At 38.4% G+C, this 14,952-nt stretch overlaps 1 protein-coding gene across 9 annotated transcripts in view; it reads right to left on the bottom strand.

The window, feature by feature from the left end:
* The window catches only part of NAV3 (neuron navigator 3), a 344,164-nt gene that overhangs the window by 50,431 nt on the left and 278,781 nt on the right, over nucleotides 1-14,952 (bottom strand). For 7 of the 9 annotated variants that reach the window (XM_069975584.1, XM_069975530.1, XM_069975558.1 and 4 more), the window contains 5 exons: nucleotides 12,563-12,586; nucleotides 11,215-11,292; nucleotides 8,770-8,853; nucleotides 5,056-5,167; nucleotides 2,911-3,035 (listed from right to left, as the gene is read on the bottom strand). In XM_069975584.1, the coding sequence (XP_069831685.1) occupies nucleotides 2,911-3,035; nucleotides 5,056-5,167; nucleotides 8,770-8,853; nucleotides 11,215-11,292; nucleotides 12,563-12,586 (423 nt within the window). The remainder of the gene's footprint in view (nucleotides 1-2,910; nucleotides 3,036-5,055; nucleotides 5,168-8,769; nucleotides 8,854-11,214; nucleotides 11,293-12,562; nucleotides 12,587-14,952) is intronic. The other 2 variants (XM_069975540.1, XM_069975567.1) reach the window with 1 other exon arrangement.

Here is a 14,952-nt window from a genome sequence, read left to right as displayed (position 1 = left end):
GGAAAAAAGATACAGTAGAGTGGTGCTGTGCCCAGAAAAACACACCTCTTCCATTCATCTGGCCCGCCCTTGTATCCTACCGGTATTACTGTAACTCCTTCTCTGCCTCTCAGATATCGCTGCTGTCTGATGTTTTTATTATTTTTTTTTTCTGTGTGTTAGAAGAGGGGTAGTCTTATACGCCGAGTATATCCCAAACTCTATATTTTAACTGAAAAAGTTGGGGGTTGTCTTATACACCCAGTCATCTTATACACCAGAAAAAAAAAAAAAAAATTATATATATATATATATATATATATATATATAGGCAGTACCCCCCATTGTCTTTGGTTATGTTTAACTAAGGTCTTTCTTTTTTGTGTAAATCTATTTTTAGAAGGGTTTGTAAAGAATTACATATAAATTATACATTTTAAAGTACAGATTAATGGGGTCAGGTATTCTCTTCCCAACGAGATGTCAAGTCATTTATCAGGATGAATCTAATTTGTTTGTTAGCATGGAAGAAGTGGAAGAAGACTTTAAGGCATGATGTAGCAATTGGAGGTGTGGCTTAAAGCAGTTCACAATAATTATTATTGGCCCCCCCATAGGCACTGGCATGTATACTCACCGCAGCTGATTGGTGTCCCGAGGTGCGGCTTCGTCCCGATCCCGTGGAGCTGCTCAAATCCGGCGCACGCTCAGGTCCACCTCTACTGCGACTCTTCTTCTCTGTCCTGTGATTATAAACCGGAACTTACGCGCTTGAATTAATTCTCTATGGAAGCGTGTGACTTCCCGCGTTCAATCACAGGACAGAGAAGAAAAGTCACTGTAGAGGCTGAAGTGAGCATGTGCCGCATTTGATTGGCGCCGCGGGACCGGAAAAAAAGCCCCGCCGCAGGACACTGATGCGGTCAGCTGCGGTGAGTATACATGCCAACGCCTATTGGGGGGGCGTTTAGAAGTAGAGTACCTGTCCCACCTTGGCCGGCAAAATGGCGTGTATGATCTGATCACCGCTCCCCGAGGGATAGGAAAATGTCTGTGTATTGTTGTAAAATTTATATTATGTTGTAATAAGGGATATAATAAATTTGTTAAATTAAAAAAAAAAAACGGCCCATGTAAAAGTGTCAGAGATCAGCCGACAAGGGAGCAAACACCCACTCAGCTGGTTGGATTTTTTGTGTGGCAGTGCAATTTATTGTTACTGGCTGAACATCTCTCTGTAGCTGCAAAAACCATACATCGCCTTGTAAAGGAACTGCAAGTGACAGCTGATCTCACTGTCATTGCCAACAGCACTCGTCATTGTAACATATGAACATTCTACAGCAGTATCTGCATTTTTTGATACATATTTAAGCTTTTTTCTATTTAGTTAAGTTCCATGCAATAAATATTTGCCTAGCATCCAAAATAATTTGCAAAATGTCAGCAGCCATGCTAAAGGGGTATTTAACATGCTAGACCAGTCAAAGTTCTATATTCACCTCACTTGTATTGAAGTTCACCTTGTAAAAAATGAAAATAAATGAAATGGAATGACAGCAGGTTAGTGTTGAACTGCAGTTGATTTGCGTAGTGCTCATTTATCAAACTGACTCTAGATTTTCGATTTGCCTGATTACGTTGCATAGTAATATCTCTTCTGGGATCACAGTAAGGTTGATACAATGAACTTTTCCCACAATTCTACACATATGTTTTTTGTTTTGTTTTTTTTTTCATTTTAAGCTATGTCATTTTAGTATCTGAAATATGTTATTTTTAATTTTTGGTATTAAAGTGTAACTGCCATTCCAGGTGATTTTACAGAATATGTTGCTGTGTATGTACATGGGGAATGGTAGAATTATTGACCAATCTATGGTTTAATTTTTCGCCACTACTCTCTTTGCAGGGTCCAACACTGTCAGTTTTTTCTCTGAAAAAGCTGTAGAGTGTCTAAAGATTAGTTAATATGTTTTCCACATACAGCACAGAAACAGAGAATTTACTGCTCCCCTATCCCATATTTACAAACACACAAAAGGAGCAACAGTATGGAGAACATTATATAGCAGTAGTGAGCAGTGTTGCTATAAATCCAGCACTGATGTGAGATTGAATACTTGTTAGAAGGAACAGCAGCATCTCTGTTAATAAGTGCCTCTCTATCTCTCATCCTCCCTTTCCTCTCTCCAAAGACTTCTAGGGATAGGAGCAGTATATTGATACTTCAATGGGCTAATAATCTGTCTCCATGTTTGCCTTCCTTAAGAGGGAGTGATCAGGGCAGGAAGCAGGAGGTAGAGGAGAGGCGCCTGATGAGTAGAGAAAGAGAGCATTTTCCTGTAATAAGAAATACTACAAATGTCTTATTACAGTCTGTACTGAAGATTTATGGGAAAAAGTGAAATGAGAGTTACACTTTATGCATGTTTGTACTAAATAGCATATACAAAACACAGCACATATCACTTTAAAAAAGAAACAGGCAACAAAAAGTAACTGTGTTTGTGTAGCTAAAGTTATGTATATTAGGGACACTATAAAGGAGACAGTGCTATAAGGTTACATTAAATTGTGGGAAATAAGAAAGATAAACAGATCTGTTTAGTTCAGCAGAAAATTTAAATATGCCATTATTTGGGTCATCGCAATTATAAAGAATTGTTTTCTCCAAATTATTGTTGTACTATACTGTACTATATCCTGTTACGTCAAATGTAGGTTATCAACAGTCCTAAGTGTCTTAATATATCAAGACTAGTAAAGAATAATGTAGACTAAGCAACCAGTCAAATCAATGTGTTCAATTAAAAACCAGTATTGGAATCTATTGCCTACCAACAATTTTAAATGCACATGTGTCCATGCCTGCGGCCATCAAATAAGTGTACTTATTTACAGCATGCTATTTCAACAATAAAAGCTTACCCAATTTTTCTTTTTTTTCTTCTTGGAATCGACATCATTGCCACTACCGATACTGGAATGACTTGTGGCACTATTTATGCTGGAGACACTCTCGGAAGAGTGCTGTCTTCTTATCCGCATTTCAGCTGAAAAATAAATTAGTCTGTCATTGTCTGTAGAGCTCTAAGTCTTCTTATCAGGTTCAAAGGTTATCTCCCAAACTTTTCATGACAGGTCTTTTAGTGTTTTCTTTATATTAACCACACACTAGACTGTAATGATTAAAATAGACTAAAAGTGGACTGGCCCACCAGATTACCAGAGGATCTGCCATTAAGCCCTTGTACAATAATAAGAAGGGTATGTGCTCATAGGAAACAACCTTGCCCAGGTTCAGCACTTCCTCTGAGCCACAGTCAGTGTGGGAGGGGACTGCCATTGGTTTTTGGGAGCTTCAGGGTAAAACTGAGAGAAAAGAAGTTACATGTCAGTAAAACTGCATGTTGAGTGATTAGAGATGCTGCCTACAGTAGGGGAACTCACAAGACGCTCACACCTGCACTATAAACATCTACTTAGGCACACATGGCAGATGTGCTTTTTTTTTTTTTTAAACACATTTTTATAGTTTTTTCAAGACCACATCCGCAGAACAAATACAGAAATGGTATCGGGTAAACCCAATACACCAAACTAAATGCGTACATGTGTTCACAAGCAATTACAAACAGGTGTAATCAAAAAGGATAAAACAGAAACTGCGAGAGAACACTTACACATGCAAAGACACCATCAAACTGATCAGCATAAGAAGAGATGGTATTTCCCTAATCCTCTATATTCTCTCTCATCAGCATTGCTAGATTGTAATCTACGATATTTGCAAGGCTCCTAGGGTACCCTTAAGCAATTCTGTGCAGTACCATTTAGTCATTTGAAATGGGCGGACAATATCACAGATTCCATCAGTGTCATAGTGCGAAAGTATAAATGGTCTCCATTTCTTAAAGAAAAGTTTAGTACCCGAATCTTTGTGTCTCTCAGTATCCACCCTATCTACCCCTAGAAAGAATTTCAGTTGTGATATCACCATATCTATATCTGGTACATTAGGTTGCAGCCAGTTAGTGAACAAACATCTCAACGCCACCAATAATGTAATATGCACTAACTGGGGTATGGTCTTAGGTCTGTCAGCGCTTTCAGGGGGCCTTAGTTGGTGGAACAACAGTTCTTTTGGATTGAGAGTCAGCTTCACCTTATAGTGGTTCTGAATGTATGAGACAATCATATTCCAGTAGGACACAGTTGATGCGCATGTCCACACGCCATGCCTTAAGTTAGTCAGTGGCATGTGGCATTTTGGACAGTCTGCGATTCTGTCGGGGAAGGATGGAGAGGGGAGGATATTAAATCCGTATAAAGCAGAGTGTGCCAGCTTAAAATAAGTCTCTCTCCATCTTTCATTCACCACACACTTTCTAATAGTCGCCCAACCCTCCAATATCACCTCCATAATATCGTCATCCCCTGTCAGCGGGGCCCACTTGTGGAAGATGGTTGTAGGGTTAATTTTTAGGAAATTATTTCGTAGGGCGTTGTAGAGCATGGAAATGGAGGCTTTATTGGATGAGTTCCCTATTATGCCATCCAATGTGTGTTATTGTAATTCCTTCTTCACATCCCTTAGCCTAGTTATACAAAATTTATGGACCTGGTTTATGTGCAGATTATGTGTCTGCGGCAATTGGAATTAAAGTTGAATTTCGCTGGGAGTGAGCCACCTCTGTTGATCAGGGTCCATCAGGTCCCCGACTGTCTTAAAACCCTTGCAGATGTGCTTTTAAGGCTCAGTGCTGCAAGACAGGGAGGTGGAGCAGAAGGGCATGCCAGACCAGTGCAGGCTTAGTCGCACCTCTGTGGAACTTAGGGAAGCATCAATACAGGCAATATTCAGTGTTACACAAACACAGCCACAAAAAGGTCTCTTGCCCTGAATCCTAATAGCATCAACAGTTTGTATGTTGAGTGGTAGCAGACACAAACCAAGTGCTATAACAGTTCTGCAGAACAATAAAAAGGAAAGATATATGTGGACAATTAACAGAGCGATTAGATACCTCAGGAAGAATTTTTCGGCAAGAATAGACTATGGTAACTATCTACCTTTATTATGGTGATCTGAACCATTCAGCGCTCCCTGTATAGCAGCTTGTGCTGCTGCATTCTGAGTCTTCAGAAACTCTATTGTCTCCCGCAGCTCAATAAGCTCTGACTCCTGGAAGAAAAAAATATACATATAAAGTGCCTTCAGAAAGTCTTCAGACCCTTTCATTTCCCCCTATTTTATTATGATGAAGCTTTGTGTTAAAATAAAAAATAATAGATTATCCCCATCATTCTGCACTCAATGCCCCATAATAGCAAAGTGAAAACAGAATGATACAAATTTTTGCTCATTTAGGAAAGAACTAAAACATTGAATTGAGGTAAGTATGAAGACCCTTCACAGGGCTGCGGCTACTCATAGACATTCACAAGTTGTATCTAAGCCACTCCTTATTATCTATGCCATGTGCCTTATTAAAAATATGTCTGTACTTCACTCCATTCAGCTTTTCTTAAATGGGCTATCCAGTGTTAGAGAAGCATGGCCACTTTTTTCCAGGGAGAACACAAGGAGTTGAGCACTGGATTTTGTCACTATGGTGGATGCACATACCAAGTGCATCAATCATGTAGAACTGAAGCACAAGATTTACATGAAATGGTAATTCACCCCCATGCAGGTTATATTATATCATACCCAGAATTTCCTATCTATGTTGGACAGGTTGTGGCCAAATTGCTACCCATATCCACATGTGGTGGTCTTGCCCCAATATAATCTAATACTGGGAAGAGATTTTTTAATGTTATCTCAGAGATAAGTTTAACTCAAATTCATAAAGACCCTTTGCTTACAATTCTGGATACTTTTTCTTCTCATTTCAGAATGGTCATACACATATCTTAGTAGCTGCCAGACTGTCCTTAGTACAAGCTTGAAAGTTACCTACTCCTCTTTCCTTAACCAAAGTTATTAGGAGTGTTAACTTACAATGTTGCCATGAAACAATTGTATTCCTTGTATTGACTTCCACCAAGAAAATGTTCCAATGATGGCACCCTTGGACTAATTCAACATACTTTAAAGGGAACCTGTCACCCCCCAGCTGGGATTCCGACAGCGATATCTCGGCAACGAGAGCGGGTCCAGGAGCGGGACTTCATGCACGGGGTAAGTATAAGGTCTCTACCGGGGTTCGGCTGGGCTCTGCCCCAGCACGGGGGGTGACAGGTCCTCTTTAAGCAAACTTGTTATTTGTCTAAGTTCTGCTATCGAAGGCCTATATTCCTTTTTATGTAGCTGTTTTGTTCTATTTGTTGGTCTTTTAGATGGCAACTGTTGTAAATGTTTAAAAAGCTAATAAAAATTTAATTAAAAAAAATTATGGCGGCCACTGTGCTCTTAGGAACTTCTATTGCAGCAAAGTGCATCATATCTCTTATTCTCAAATAAGAGACCAAATAATCAATGTCAGTTAAAGTCTTGATCTTTTTACTTATACTGAGTTCTATAACATCAAATCTGAAGCAGCTACATGTGAATACACCCATAGGCTCAAAAAATATATGCTAATTTATTTCATAATATATTTTCTGCCTACAGTCAGACTAGATTTTTATCCCCCCACAAACTAGAACCAGAAAAAAATGTATTATTTTTCTCTATTTGGTTTCTATTTTCTCTTGTTTTTATTAGACTTTTAGTAAATTATTATGGAGACAGGTATCTTGAATGAGCTGTTCTAATGACATTTAGAGATATGCTTTACAGTAAGCTCCATAGCCATGAACCCAATGATGTGGAGCAGAACCTATTTACTAGAACTGAAGTATATTGTAGGCATGCTCTCTGCTGTGTAACCTGTGTGGAGGCCATTCTGCAGGAAAGCAGAGTTCTTAGACTCAGCCACTGGGAATGGTGTCTTATTTTTGCCCTGATGTCACTTTTTACTGTAATACTGTCTGTGATATGAAGGAGATTGCTGAACGGGAAGTATCAGTTGGGTTTTAGGCTTAGTGGTCAGGACAAAACTAAGCTTTCAGGATTATTTTAAAGTATAGCTAGTAAAAATTATAAATATAAAACCAAAAAGTCTTGAGCAAGAATTTCATAACTTTTAAAGGTATCCTGCTCACCAATTGGGCAGAAATGGGGTTCAGCAATGCATGAGGATAGGCATATCCTCCCTGTGAGCAAGGTTTATTATGATTTACACCTTCACCCCGGCAAGAATCATAGCTAAAATCTGGCATAGGTGTCTGAGACTGTCAGACGGGAGCCCTGGGTGCACAGGATGAGAGGGGAGATTTTTTAATCTAGATCATTTTATGGATATGCCAGTCTTGATAAATTCCCCACTTGATTTAAGAAGTTTATTCAGGCTTATAAAAACAAGGTTGATTCTTCCAGAAACAGCATAACTCTTGTCTTGATCAGTTCCATTAAACTGAATAGAGCACAACTCCAATACTAGACATAATCTGAGGACAGGTTTTGAGCGGTTTATGCAAAAAGTTAGCGGTGCTTTTTCTAATCCTGGATAACCCCTTTAAACAACAGGTACTTTTCTCATGACACATTTTCTTTATCCATTTTGCGACACAGGAAAAGCATGCTCCTCCTAGTGCCATCAACATAGTATAGAGTGAGCTCAGGACTCAGGCCCGCTCCATGCGCAGACATTCCTTGCTGCTATCACCTGTGCAGGTTTTAACCATTTAGATTCCGCTGTCAAAAACATTCCTCAGTTGGTCGGGCTGTGGTCCAGATCAGCTCACTGCAGCGAGATCGCAGGGAGCTTGTCCATTATCAGTGCAGCCCAAGGCCTCTGTCAGAGAATGCCTGACATCGGTGATTGTTTCAGCTTGTTTCCAGTAGGCTGAAGCAATCGAGTACTGAGATCATAGATCCATGCAGCACATAGTTACTGCATTGATCTTTACGGAGGACTACAAAAGAGAATAACTATATATATATATATTTTTAATATAAATAAATAAATATGCAACCATAATAGAAGTTTCAAAAAATCTCTTTTCCTTAAAAAACGAAAAGAGAAAAAAAAAAAAGAAAAAATAAACACATTAGGTATCAGAACTAGGGATGAGCGAACCGTCGGACTTTTGGTCCGACGGCATCTTTGCTCAATTGCTATGCTTGCGATGCCTGCGATCCCGGGTGCATAGTTGCGCTCCCAGGAATCTGCGGCCAGGATCTTCCAGGGAATTCAAGATACATTCCCTGGATTTCCAGGGGAGTGCAACTATGCACCTGGGATCGCAGGCATCGCACTGGAGTGAGCGGCTTTTGGACCGAAGGTCCGAAAGTTCCGCTCATCTCTAATCAGAACATGCAGAATCAACCAAATTATTAAATTATGTTATAATGTTACTAAATGTCACAGTTTTTTTGTCACATGGCATTTAAGATAAAATTAAATAAAAAGTGAATACAATGTCCTCTCTCTACCAAAATGGTAACAATCAAAACTACTGATCATGGTAGGGACTTGCAAAAACATGTCATTGAGTATACAAATGCCATCAACATTACCCATTACAATAGCCAAAATTGCATTAATAGTGAAAATCCATAGCATAAAAACTCAAGAAGACACTGAAGGTCCAGCAAAGCCATTTTGGAGCACTGCTGAATACACTGAAAAACTTAAATAGGGAAAAATTGACCTCAGTGTGATGTCTCATATAATCTTAAACATTTCATCACTTTCTAAGCTTTAATCTGCAGATGTTTTAAGCTTTTTAGGTCACCTTTTGTTCAGCTGTCATTGTAAGGCTTTGCAGTCGTCCAGTCATATTTGCTAAGCTCTTCTCAAAAGCTGCCACTAAATGAGACTAGAAATGAAGCAAAGAAGAAAATCATCAAAATTGTATCAACCGCTCACATTAAAGGCACATAAACCAGCTTGTTGAGATAAAGTACTTTTATACTGTTCCCATCCATTTTGGTCATTTTACTTGCAAGAAAAATAGATATATTTTTTCTGAAAAATGATAAGAAATTATCTTTTTTGCATTGTACCTGGAAATTACATAAATAAAAATACACTTAGAATTGAAGAAGTCGTTCATCATGTATAAGAATATTTTTTACAGGTTCTCTACTGTATGTTATGCATGCAGGGTGCCATTTTCTGAGTCTTTCTGTCATTGTGACAGAAAAACCTAGGTAATTCTGTAAACATTTTATGATGCTATGTAATGCTATGGGTGGTTCTCTTTGTCTTACACACACCCAGGTAAAACTAGTTAACCCAGGTGTCACCACTAGTACAGTTAGTTGCTGTGCCCTACTCCAGCCACTAAGTGTCTCACTCCCCCTATGCACAGCTGCAATACAAGTAGGAAGGTTAGCCTGTTTTCACTCTTACACACACTTCCTGTCATACAGCCCTATATAAGGTTGGGGTTTCCTGGTAAGCTGAGTTCAGTGAGCAGAGTAGCTTTAGAGAGAGTTCAGAGAGGAGTTCAGTCAGGAGTCTAAACTATGCCAGTGTGAGAGACTACAGCAATAATGCACTGCTGAACTTAGACCCGGGGTAACCGGACAAATAGGAACATCTCTTGCCTACACCATGGATTCTTCAATTCAGGACAGTCACTCCCTAGGAAAAAGAGGCAGAGCAACTGATCCGCATTAGAGCACAGATGCAAGTTAGCCGCTCTCTTTTGACTACATGCGACTATGGGTGAAAATTTCACTAGTTAGCTTCACTCAGAGACAGTGCAGGCAAAACGGCTAGATAACAGATTTATCTAAACGTGAGTACGAGGAGTTTCTTCAAGACACAAATTTCTCACACATTCCAGCAGAGTACAGTACTACTTAGACAAGAGGTCTTATCTGGTCCCTATCTACTGATGCAGTTTATTCCTACTTTACTTTTACCTCAAACTACTGTTAAGATATCTACTGTTTATTGCAGAGTATAGGAGTATAAGCACTGTTATATTTTTGTATTGCACTGAAGATATTTTTAAAGTAAAGTTTAAGTCTGTTTAAATGGGACTCTGTCATCTCTGTCGCCACACCCTGCACCTCACACTAGTTCTACCAAAGGTTCGGTGCCGTGTGTACAGGGATGGGTATGATAACTCCTCGACAAGTCACCCTAAAACATCAAAACCGACTGGCTGGTTTACCACCATTATCCAGCACCCTGGGCCACGGCATGGATTTCAGAACCATATCTATAGTAAGCGGTATACAATATCAAATATCATAAACTGCAGTTCTAAAATGTTATCAAAATTATGACAATAAAAAGCTAAATCAAAATGTGTTAAAGTTCAATACTTCTATCAACTATTAAGGGCAGTTATTTTAACCCAAATATGGATTGCATGTTGAGTTAGACCTGCCATAGAGTTTTTTAGTTTTTTTTTTGCCAGTTTACATTGTGATTAGAGATGAGCGAACCTCGAGCATGCTCGAGTCCATCCAAACCCGATCGTTCGGCATTTGATTAGCGGTGGCTGCTGAAGTTGGATAAAGCCCTTAGGCTATGTAGAAAACATGGATATAGTCATTGGCTGTATCCATGTTTTCCAGACAACCTTAGAGCTTTATCCAACTTTAGCAGCCACCACTAATTAAATGCCGAACGACCGTGATCGGATGGGCTCGAGCATGCTCGAGGTTCACTCATTTCTAATTGTGATACCTTTCTGAACATCAACACTATTTCTAATAGGGATTTGACAAAGTGGCGCTTGCCGTGAAACTGCGGTCATTCGACCTTCATCTCTCTCTCCGCTCCTCACATGCCTGAATAAAGCCAGATACTTATACTGCACAGCCTGGTGAGTGCCATCCGTTCTTTCTACTTTTGATGTTTGACTTGAGACTGTGTTCTGTGATTGAGCACCATGAAGGCCACTTGCGCTGGGTCTGGCCGGGACTATCTATGTGTTTGAGAGTGGGGCAGTGCCGTCTGATGTTTTCTTGGACATTGGCTATTTCTAATAGGCATTGTAATAGCAACTACAATGTCATCATAAAAAAACAACACTATGAACCCCAGTATCCTTTGGTTAACAAACACATTTAGATATAAGGATTGTTAGTAAGCAACTGTTTCTCTCTTATTTCTGTTTATTTTCAACCTATAATACAGTACACAAAACATTCACATTTGTATGAAAAAAAAAGGTATGAAAAATGATGAAGTATGTTCTGTAAGGCAATATACTCACATTGGCAGACAATTGAGATGTTAATGTAGAAACTTTTTCTTGTGATGCTATCAGTTCCCTGCGCAATTTTTGTATCTGCTGAATAAAGCCATTGAAATAACACATGTCAATAATTATAATTAATAATATAGGTCAGCACTGTGCAAATATTTACCTGGCCATTTGCCCTTTTTGGTCTTACTAGTATAACCATACAAAAGACAAGGCACTAAAAAAGATCTCTATCAGAAATTGAGTGCTCAATCCTAATGGAATGAAAGTAACCAGCTTATATAGCAAAAGGCATACCATAAAAGGGGGTGGCACTTCACAATCAAATAAACCAACTAATTAGTGTAGTAGCAAAATATAAACAATAATTTTATTTATAGTACAAAAAACTACAAGTGAAAAGGTAATCCATGTCGGGGTCCACTGAACCCCATGCATTCAGTCTCCGGCACGAGACTTTCTCAAGGGTACATGGTCCTAATAGTGCAGCAGTCAAATGGTTAATAACTATTCTACTGCTCATGGCAAAGAGGACTATAACAGAAAATTGTGTGTAAAGTGCTTTACTGTCATTGAACTTAATGTATAGGAAAGAAGACTGAAAGGCTCACTAAGTGATACCTTGAGCATTATCGGAATTGTTACATAACTTTAACAGGTTTTCAGGATATGAAATGCCATCTACAAAATGATTGGAAGATAGGTATCTGGCAATTACTATACAGGTCATGTTGCTCTGATATTAGAAAAGTAATAGAGTCACAAGACAGGAGGAAAACTGGACTTCTTGAAAACAGAAATGAAAAAAATTCAATTTCCTGGCCTTGATAAACACTTTAGCAAGTGGGCAAAAGGTGATGGCCTTTCACTGAAATATGTGGTGTGTAGAAGCTATCAACATCATGAACCTGTGAGGGGAGATTAAGTCAAATAAATGTAATTTGGTGCCTTTCATTTACTGATAAGGAATACTGACGTACGTATAGGGAATGAGTGACTTTCTTCTACCAGTTGTCATTACTGCTTGTTAAAATATGTTTAGGTGAACATGACCAGGCTGCTTCACACTCTGCAGGTGGCAATGAGACATGTTTACTGACTGCGTTTTTAGATTGAACAAATATGAAAATAATAAAGCATAGCATTAGAAGTTTTATTTTATTCTTACAGCCCTGTGCATATGCCTACTGTCTCTTTTCCCTCATACACACACCTTCCCGTTCCTTTAGTACAATAATACAGTCAAAACTATGTAGCTGTTCTAATGTATTACTTTATTATTCTGCACTGTAAATTTTATAACCAGCTTTAATTTTCATTATTATAATTCCCCCATGAATGTTTATTTAAAAATTACCTCGGAGTGTGCCTTCTCTTCAGCCTGAAAAAAATGACATAGATAATAATATATTAAACATATTAAATTGACCAAGCATATTCTGTTTATTATTTACTTATACAAAATGACATTTATTTAAGTTAATGTGGAGCTGTATTACTATGTACTATAATACATATACAGACAAAAGCATCCTTGTTTGTGAACAAAAAAAAATTATAATTTTGAAAGAAGCTCATCCAAGTGGCTGATACTCTTACAAAAAGGATGCAACCCACTGAATCCTGAGCATATCAAAAACTGATCACCTTGGGGTACAGTATTTAGATTTGTAATATATAGTTACATAGTTAATACGGTTGAAAAAAGACACATGTCCATAAACTTGTTTACTTTGTTACTGCTATAATAAAAAATAAAACCAAAAGGTATTTGATGACTGTGAGTAAAGACAGCCCTAATATCTGCTAAGGAATAACTCCCATAGTGCCATATTGCAAGATTTTTGTTAAATTAAATACACCTTATTTGGGTGGACTTATGCATGTGTGCCATTATAGTGAAAAAGAGAACAAAGACAGCGCTCCATGTGCAGGACCAGATGCAATGGGATGTATAGAATTTCAGCACCGGAGTGAAACCGGCTCCCCTCTCACCTGGCTAAGTTGTGCAAGATCGAGGCACAACTCTCCATGCGTATACTCAAGAAGGGAACCAGTGTGCAGCCTTCCTGCAAACCCATGCCAGGGCCGTAACAAGATGCAGACCTCCTCTCTGATTTCCGGACTGGTCTCTTCATCAGATGCTAGAGACTAGTCTGGAGCATCTGATGAAGAGACTAGTCCGGTCTAGAAATGAGTAATGCTGAGCCTTTTATACATGTTTTTATTATTCCAATAAAGTAGTTTTACACATCATCTGTTGGGAGTACAGTAGCTGCGCCTGTTATACCTGCTGGAAATTGGAGAGGAGGTCTGCATCTTGCACTTATAGTGGACATTTCTGGGAGGTATTGAGCGTTTCTGTAGGTAAATATGTCAGAACTTGAAATGTCCAATGATTATCAATTTAAATGCTAGGAGGTTTCCAAAGGAACCCCCTGGTTAAGGTTGACTTTAGCCACCTTCCTTTTTTAGTGTGAGACTGAACAGGAAGGAACCTGTATTCAGTTGTCTGCTGTCTAATCCACATGTCATTGGAGTGGTCCTTGTGAGTTTCTGCCTCCACCACCAACCTAGATTTATAGATCTCTTTCTATACACAAACAGGAAGAGATCTATCGATCAAGGCTGCTAGGGAGTTAAGAAACTGCTGGAAACTATGTGACTTGTGGCTCAGGCGGCATAAAAGTGATTATACGTTTCATTAACAAAGCAGCAATATTGCTGCAAATAAAAGAGAAAAGGCTATCATACAAATAAAAGAGAAAAGGCTATCATACATGGCCTAAGGCTATGTTCACACTACGTATATTTGAGGCTGTATAGCAACCAAAACCAGGAGTGGATTTAAAACACAGAAAGGCTCTGTTCACACAATGTTGAAATTGAGTGGATGGCCGTCATTTAATGGCAAATATGTGCTGTTATCTTAAAACAACGGCTGTTGTATTGAAATAATGTCAGTTATTTACTGTTATATGGCGGCCATCCACTCAATTTCAACATTGTGTGAACAGAGCCTTTCTGTGTTTTAAATCCACTCCTGGTTTTGGTTGCTATGAGGACCAAATACTGCCTCAAATATACATAGTGTGAACCCAGCCTAATAATTATAATGAACCTGATTTTCTATTATCAATCCTGTAGATTCATCTGTAGAATCCAACTGTAGACTATGTCCCAATTTGTGCCAGAATTACACTAGATTGACAAGGAAACAAACCATTTACATAGAAAATCCCCAAAAAAAAAGATTTTCCCAAATTTCCAACGCATTTAGAATGTTTTTCTCCCAGTCAATTTTTACCATGAGATTTTTAACAAAGGGGAGTTTTTCGAAATATTTATGTTTATATAATTGTATTAATTGTTGGAAAGGCAATGTCATTGTTCTCATTATTTGTACCTTTTTTAATGATTCTTCTATTTCTATAGTCTTTTATATTTGTTCAGCTTAGCAGGAAACATCTAGTTTTATTTTTTAGAAAATTATGTTACATGGCAGTAAGCTATTTCCCTTTTAGTTTGCTCTTGACCTTTTTTTTTATTGAATAAGCCTGCATTACAACTAAGTTACTCAGAATTTCAGAATTCATTCAATTCTCACTGCCCCAAAATTGCAATGCACCAGAACTGGTCACCAGAGTTGCCAAATTACACCATATTGATAAATCATTTGGGAAATGTCAGACAATGTCAATGTCAGACAAAGGTGAAAAAAATGATACTAATAGTAAATCAGGACCA

Source organism: Dendropsophus ebraccatus, chromosome 1 (assembly GCF_027789765.1).
Source record: "Dendropsophus ebraccatus isolate aDenEbr1 chromosome 1, aDenEbr1.pat, whole genome shotgun sequence".
In the NCBI taxonomy this organism is placed as follows: Eukaryota; Metazoa; Chordata; class Amphibia; order Anura; family Hylidae; genus Dendropsophus; species Dendropsophus ebraccatus.
Note: the sequence above shows the minus strand (reverse complement) of the source record. Positions and strands in the feature narration are given on the sequence as shown.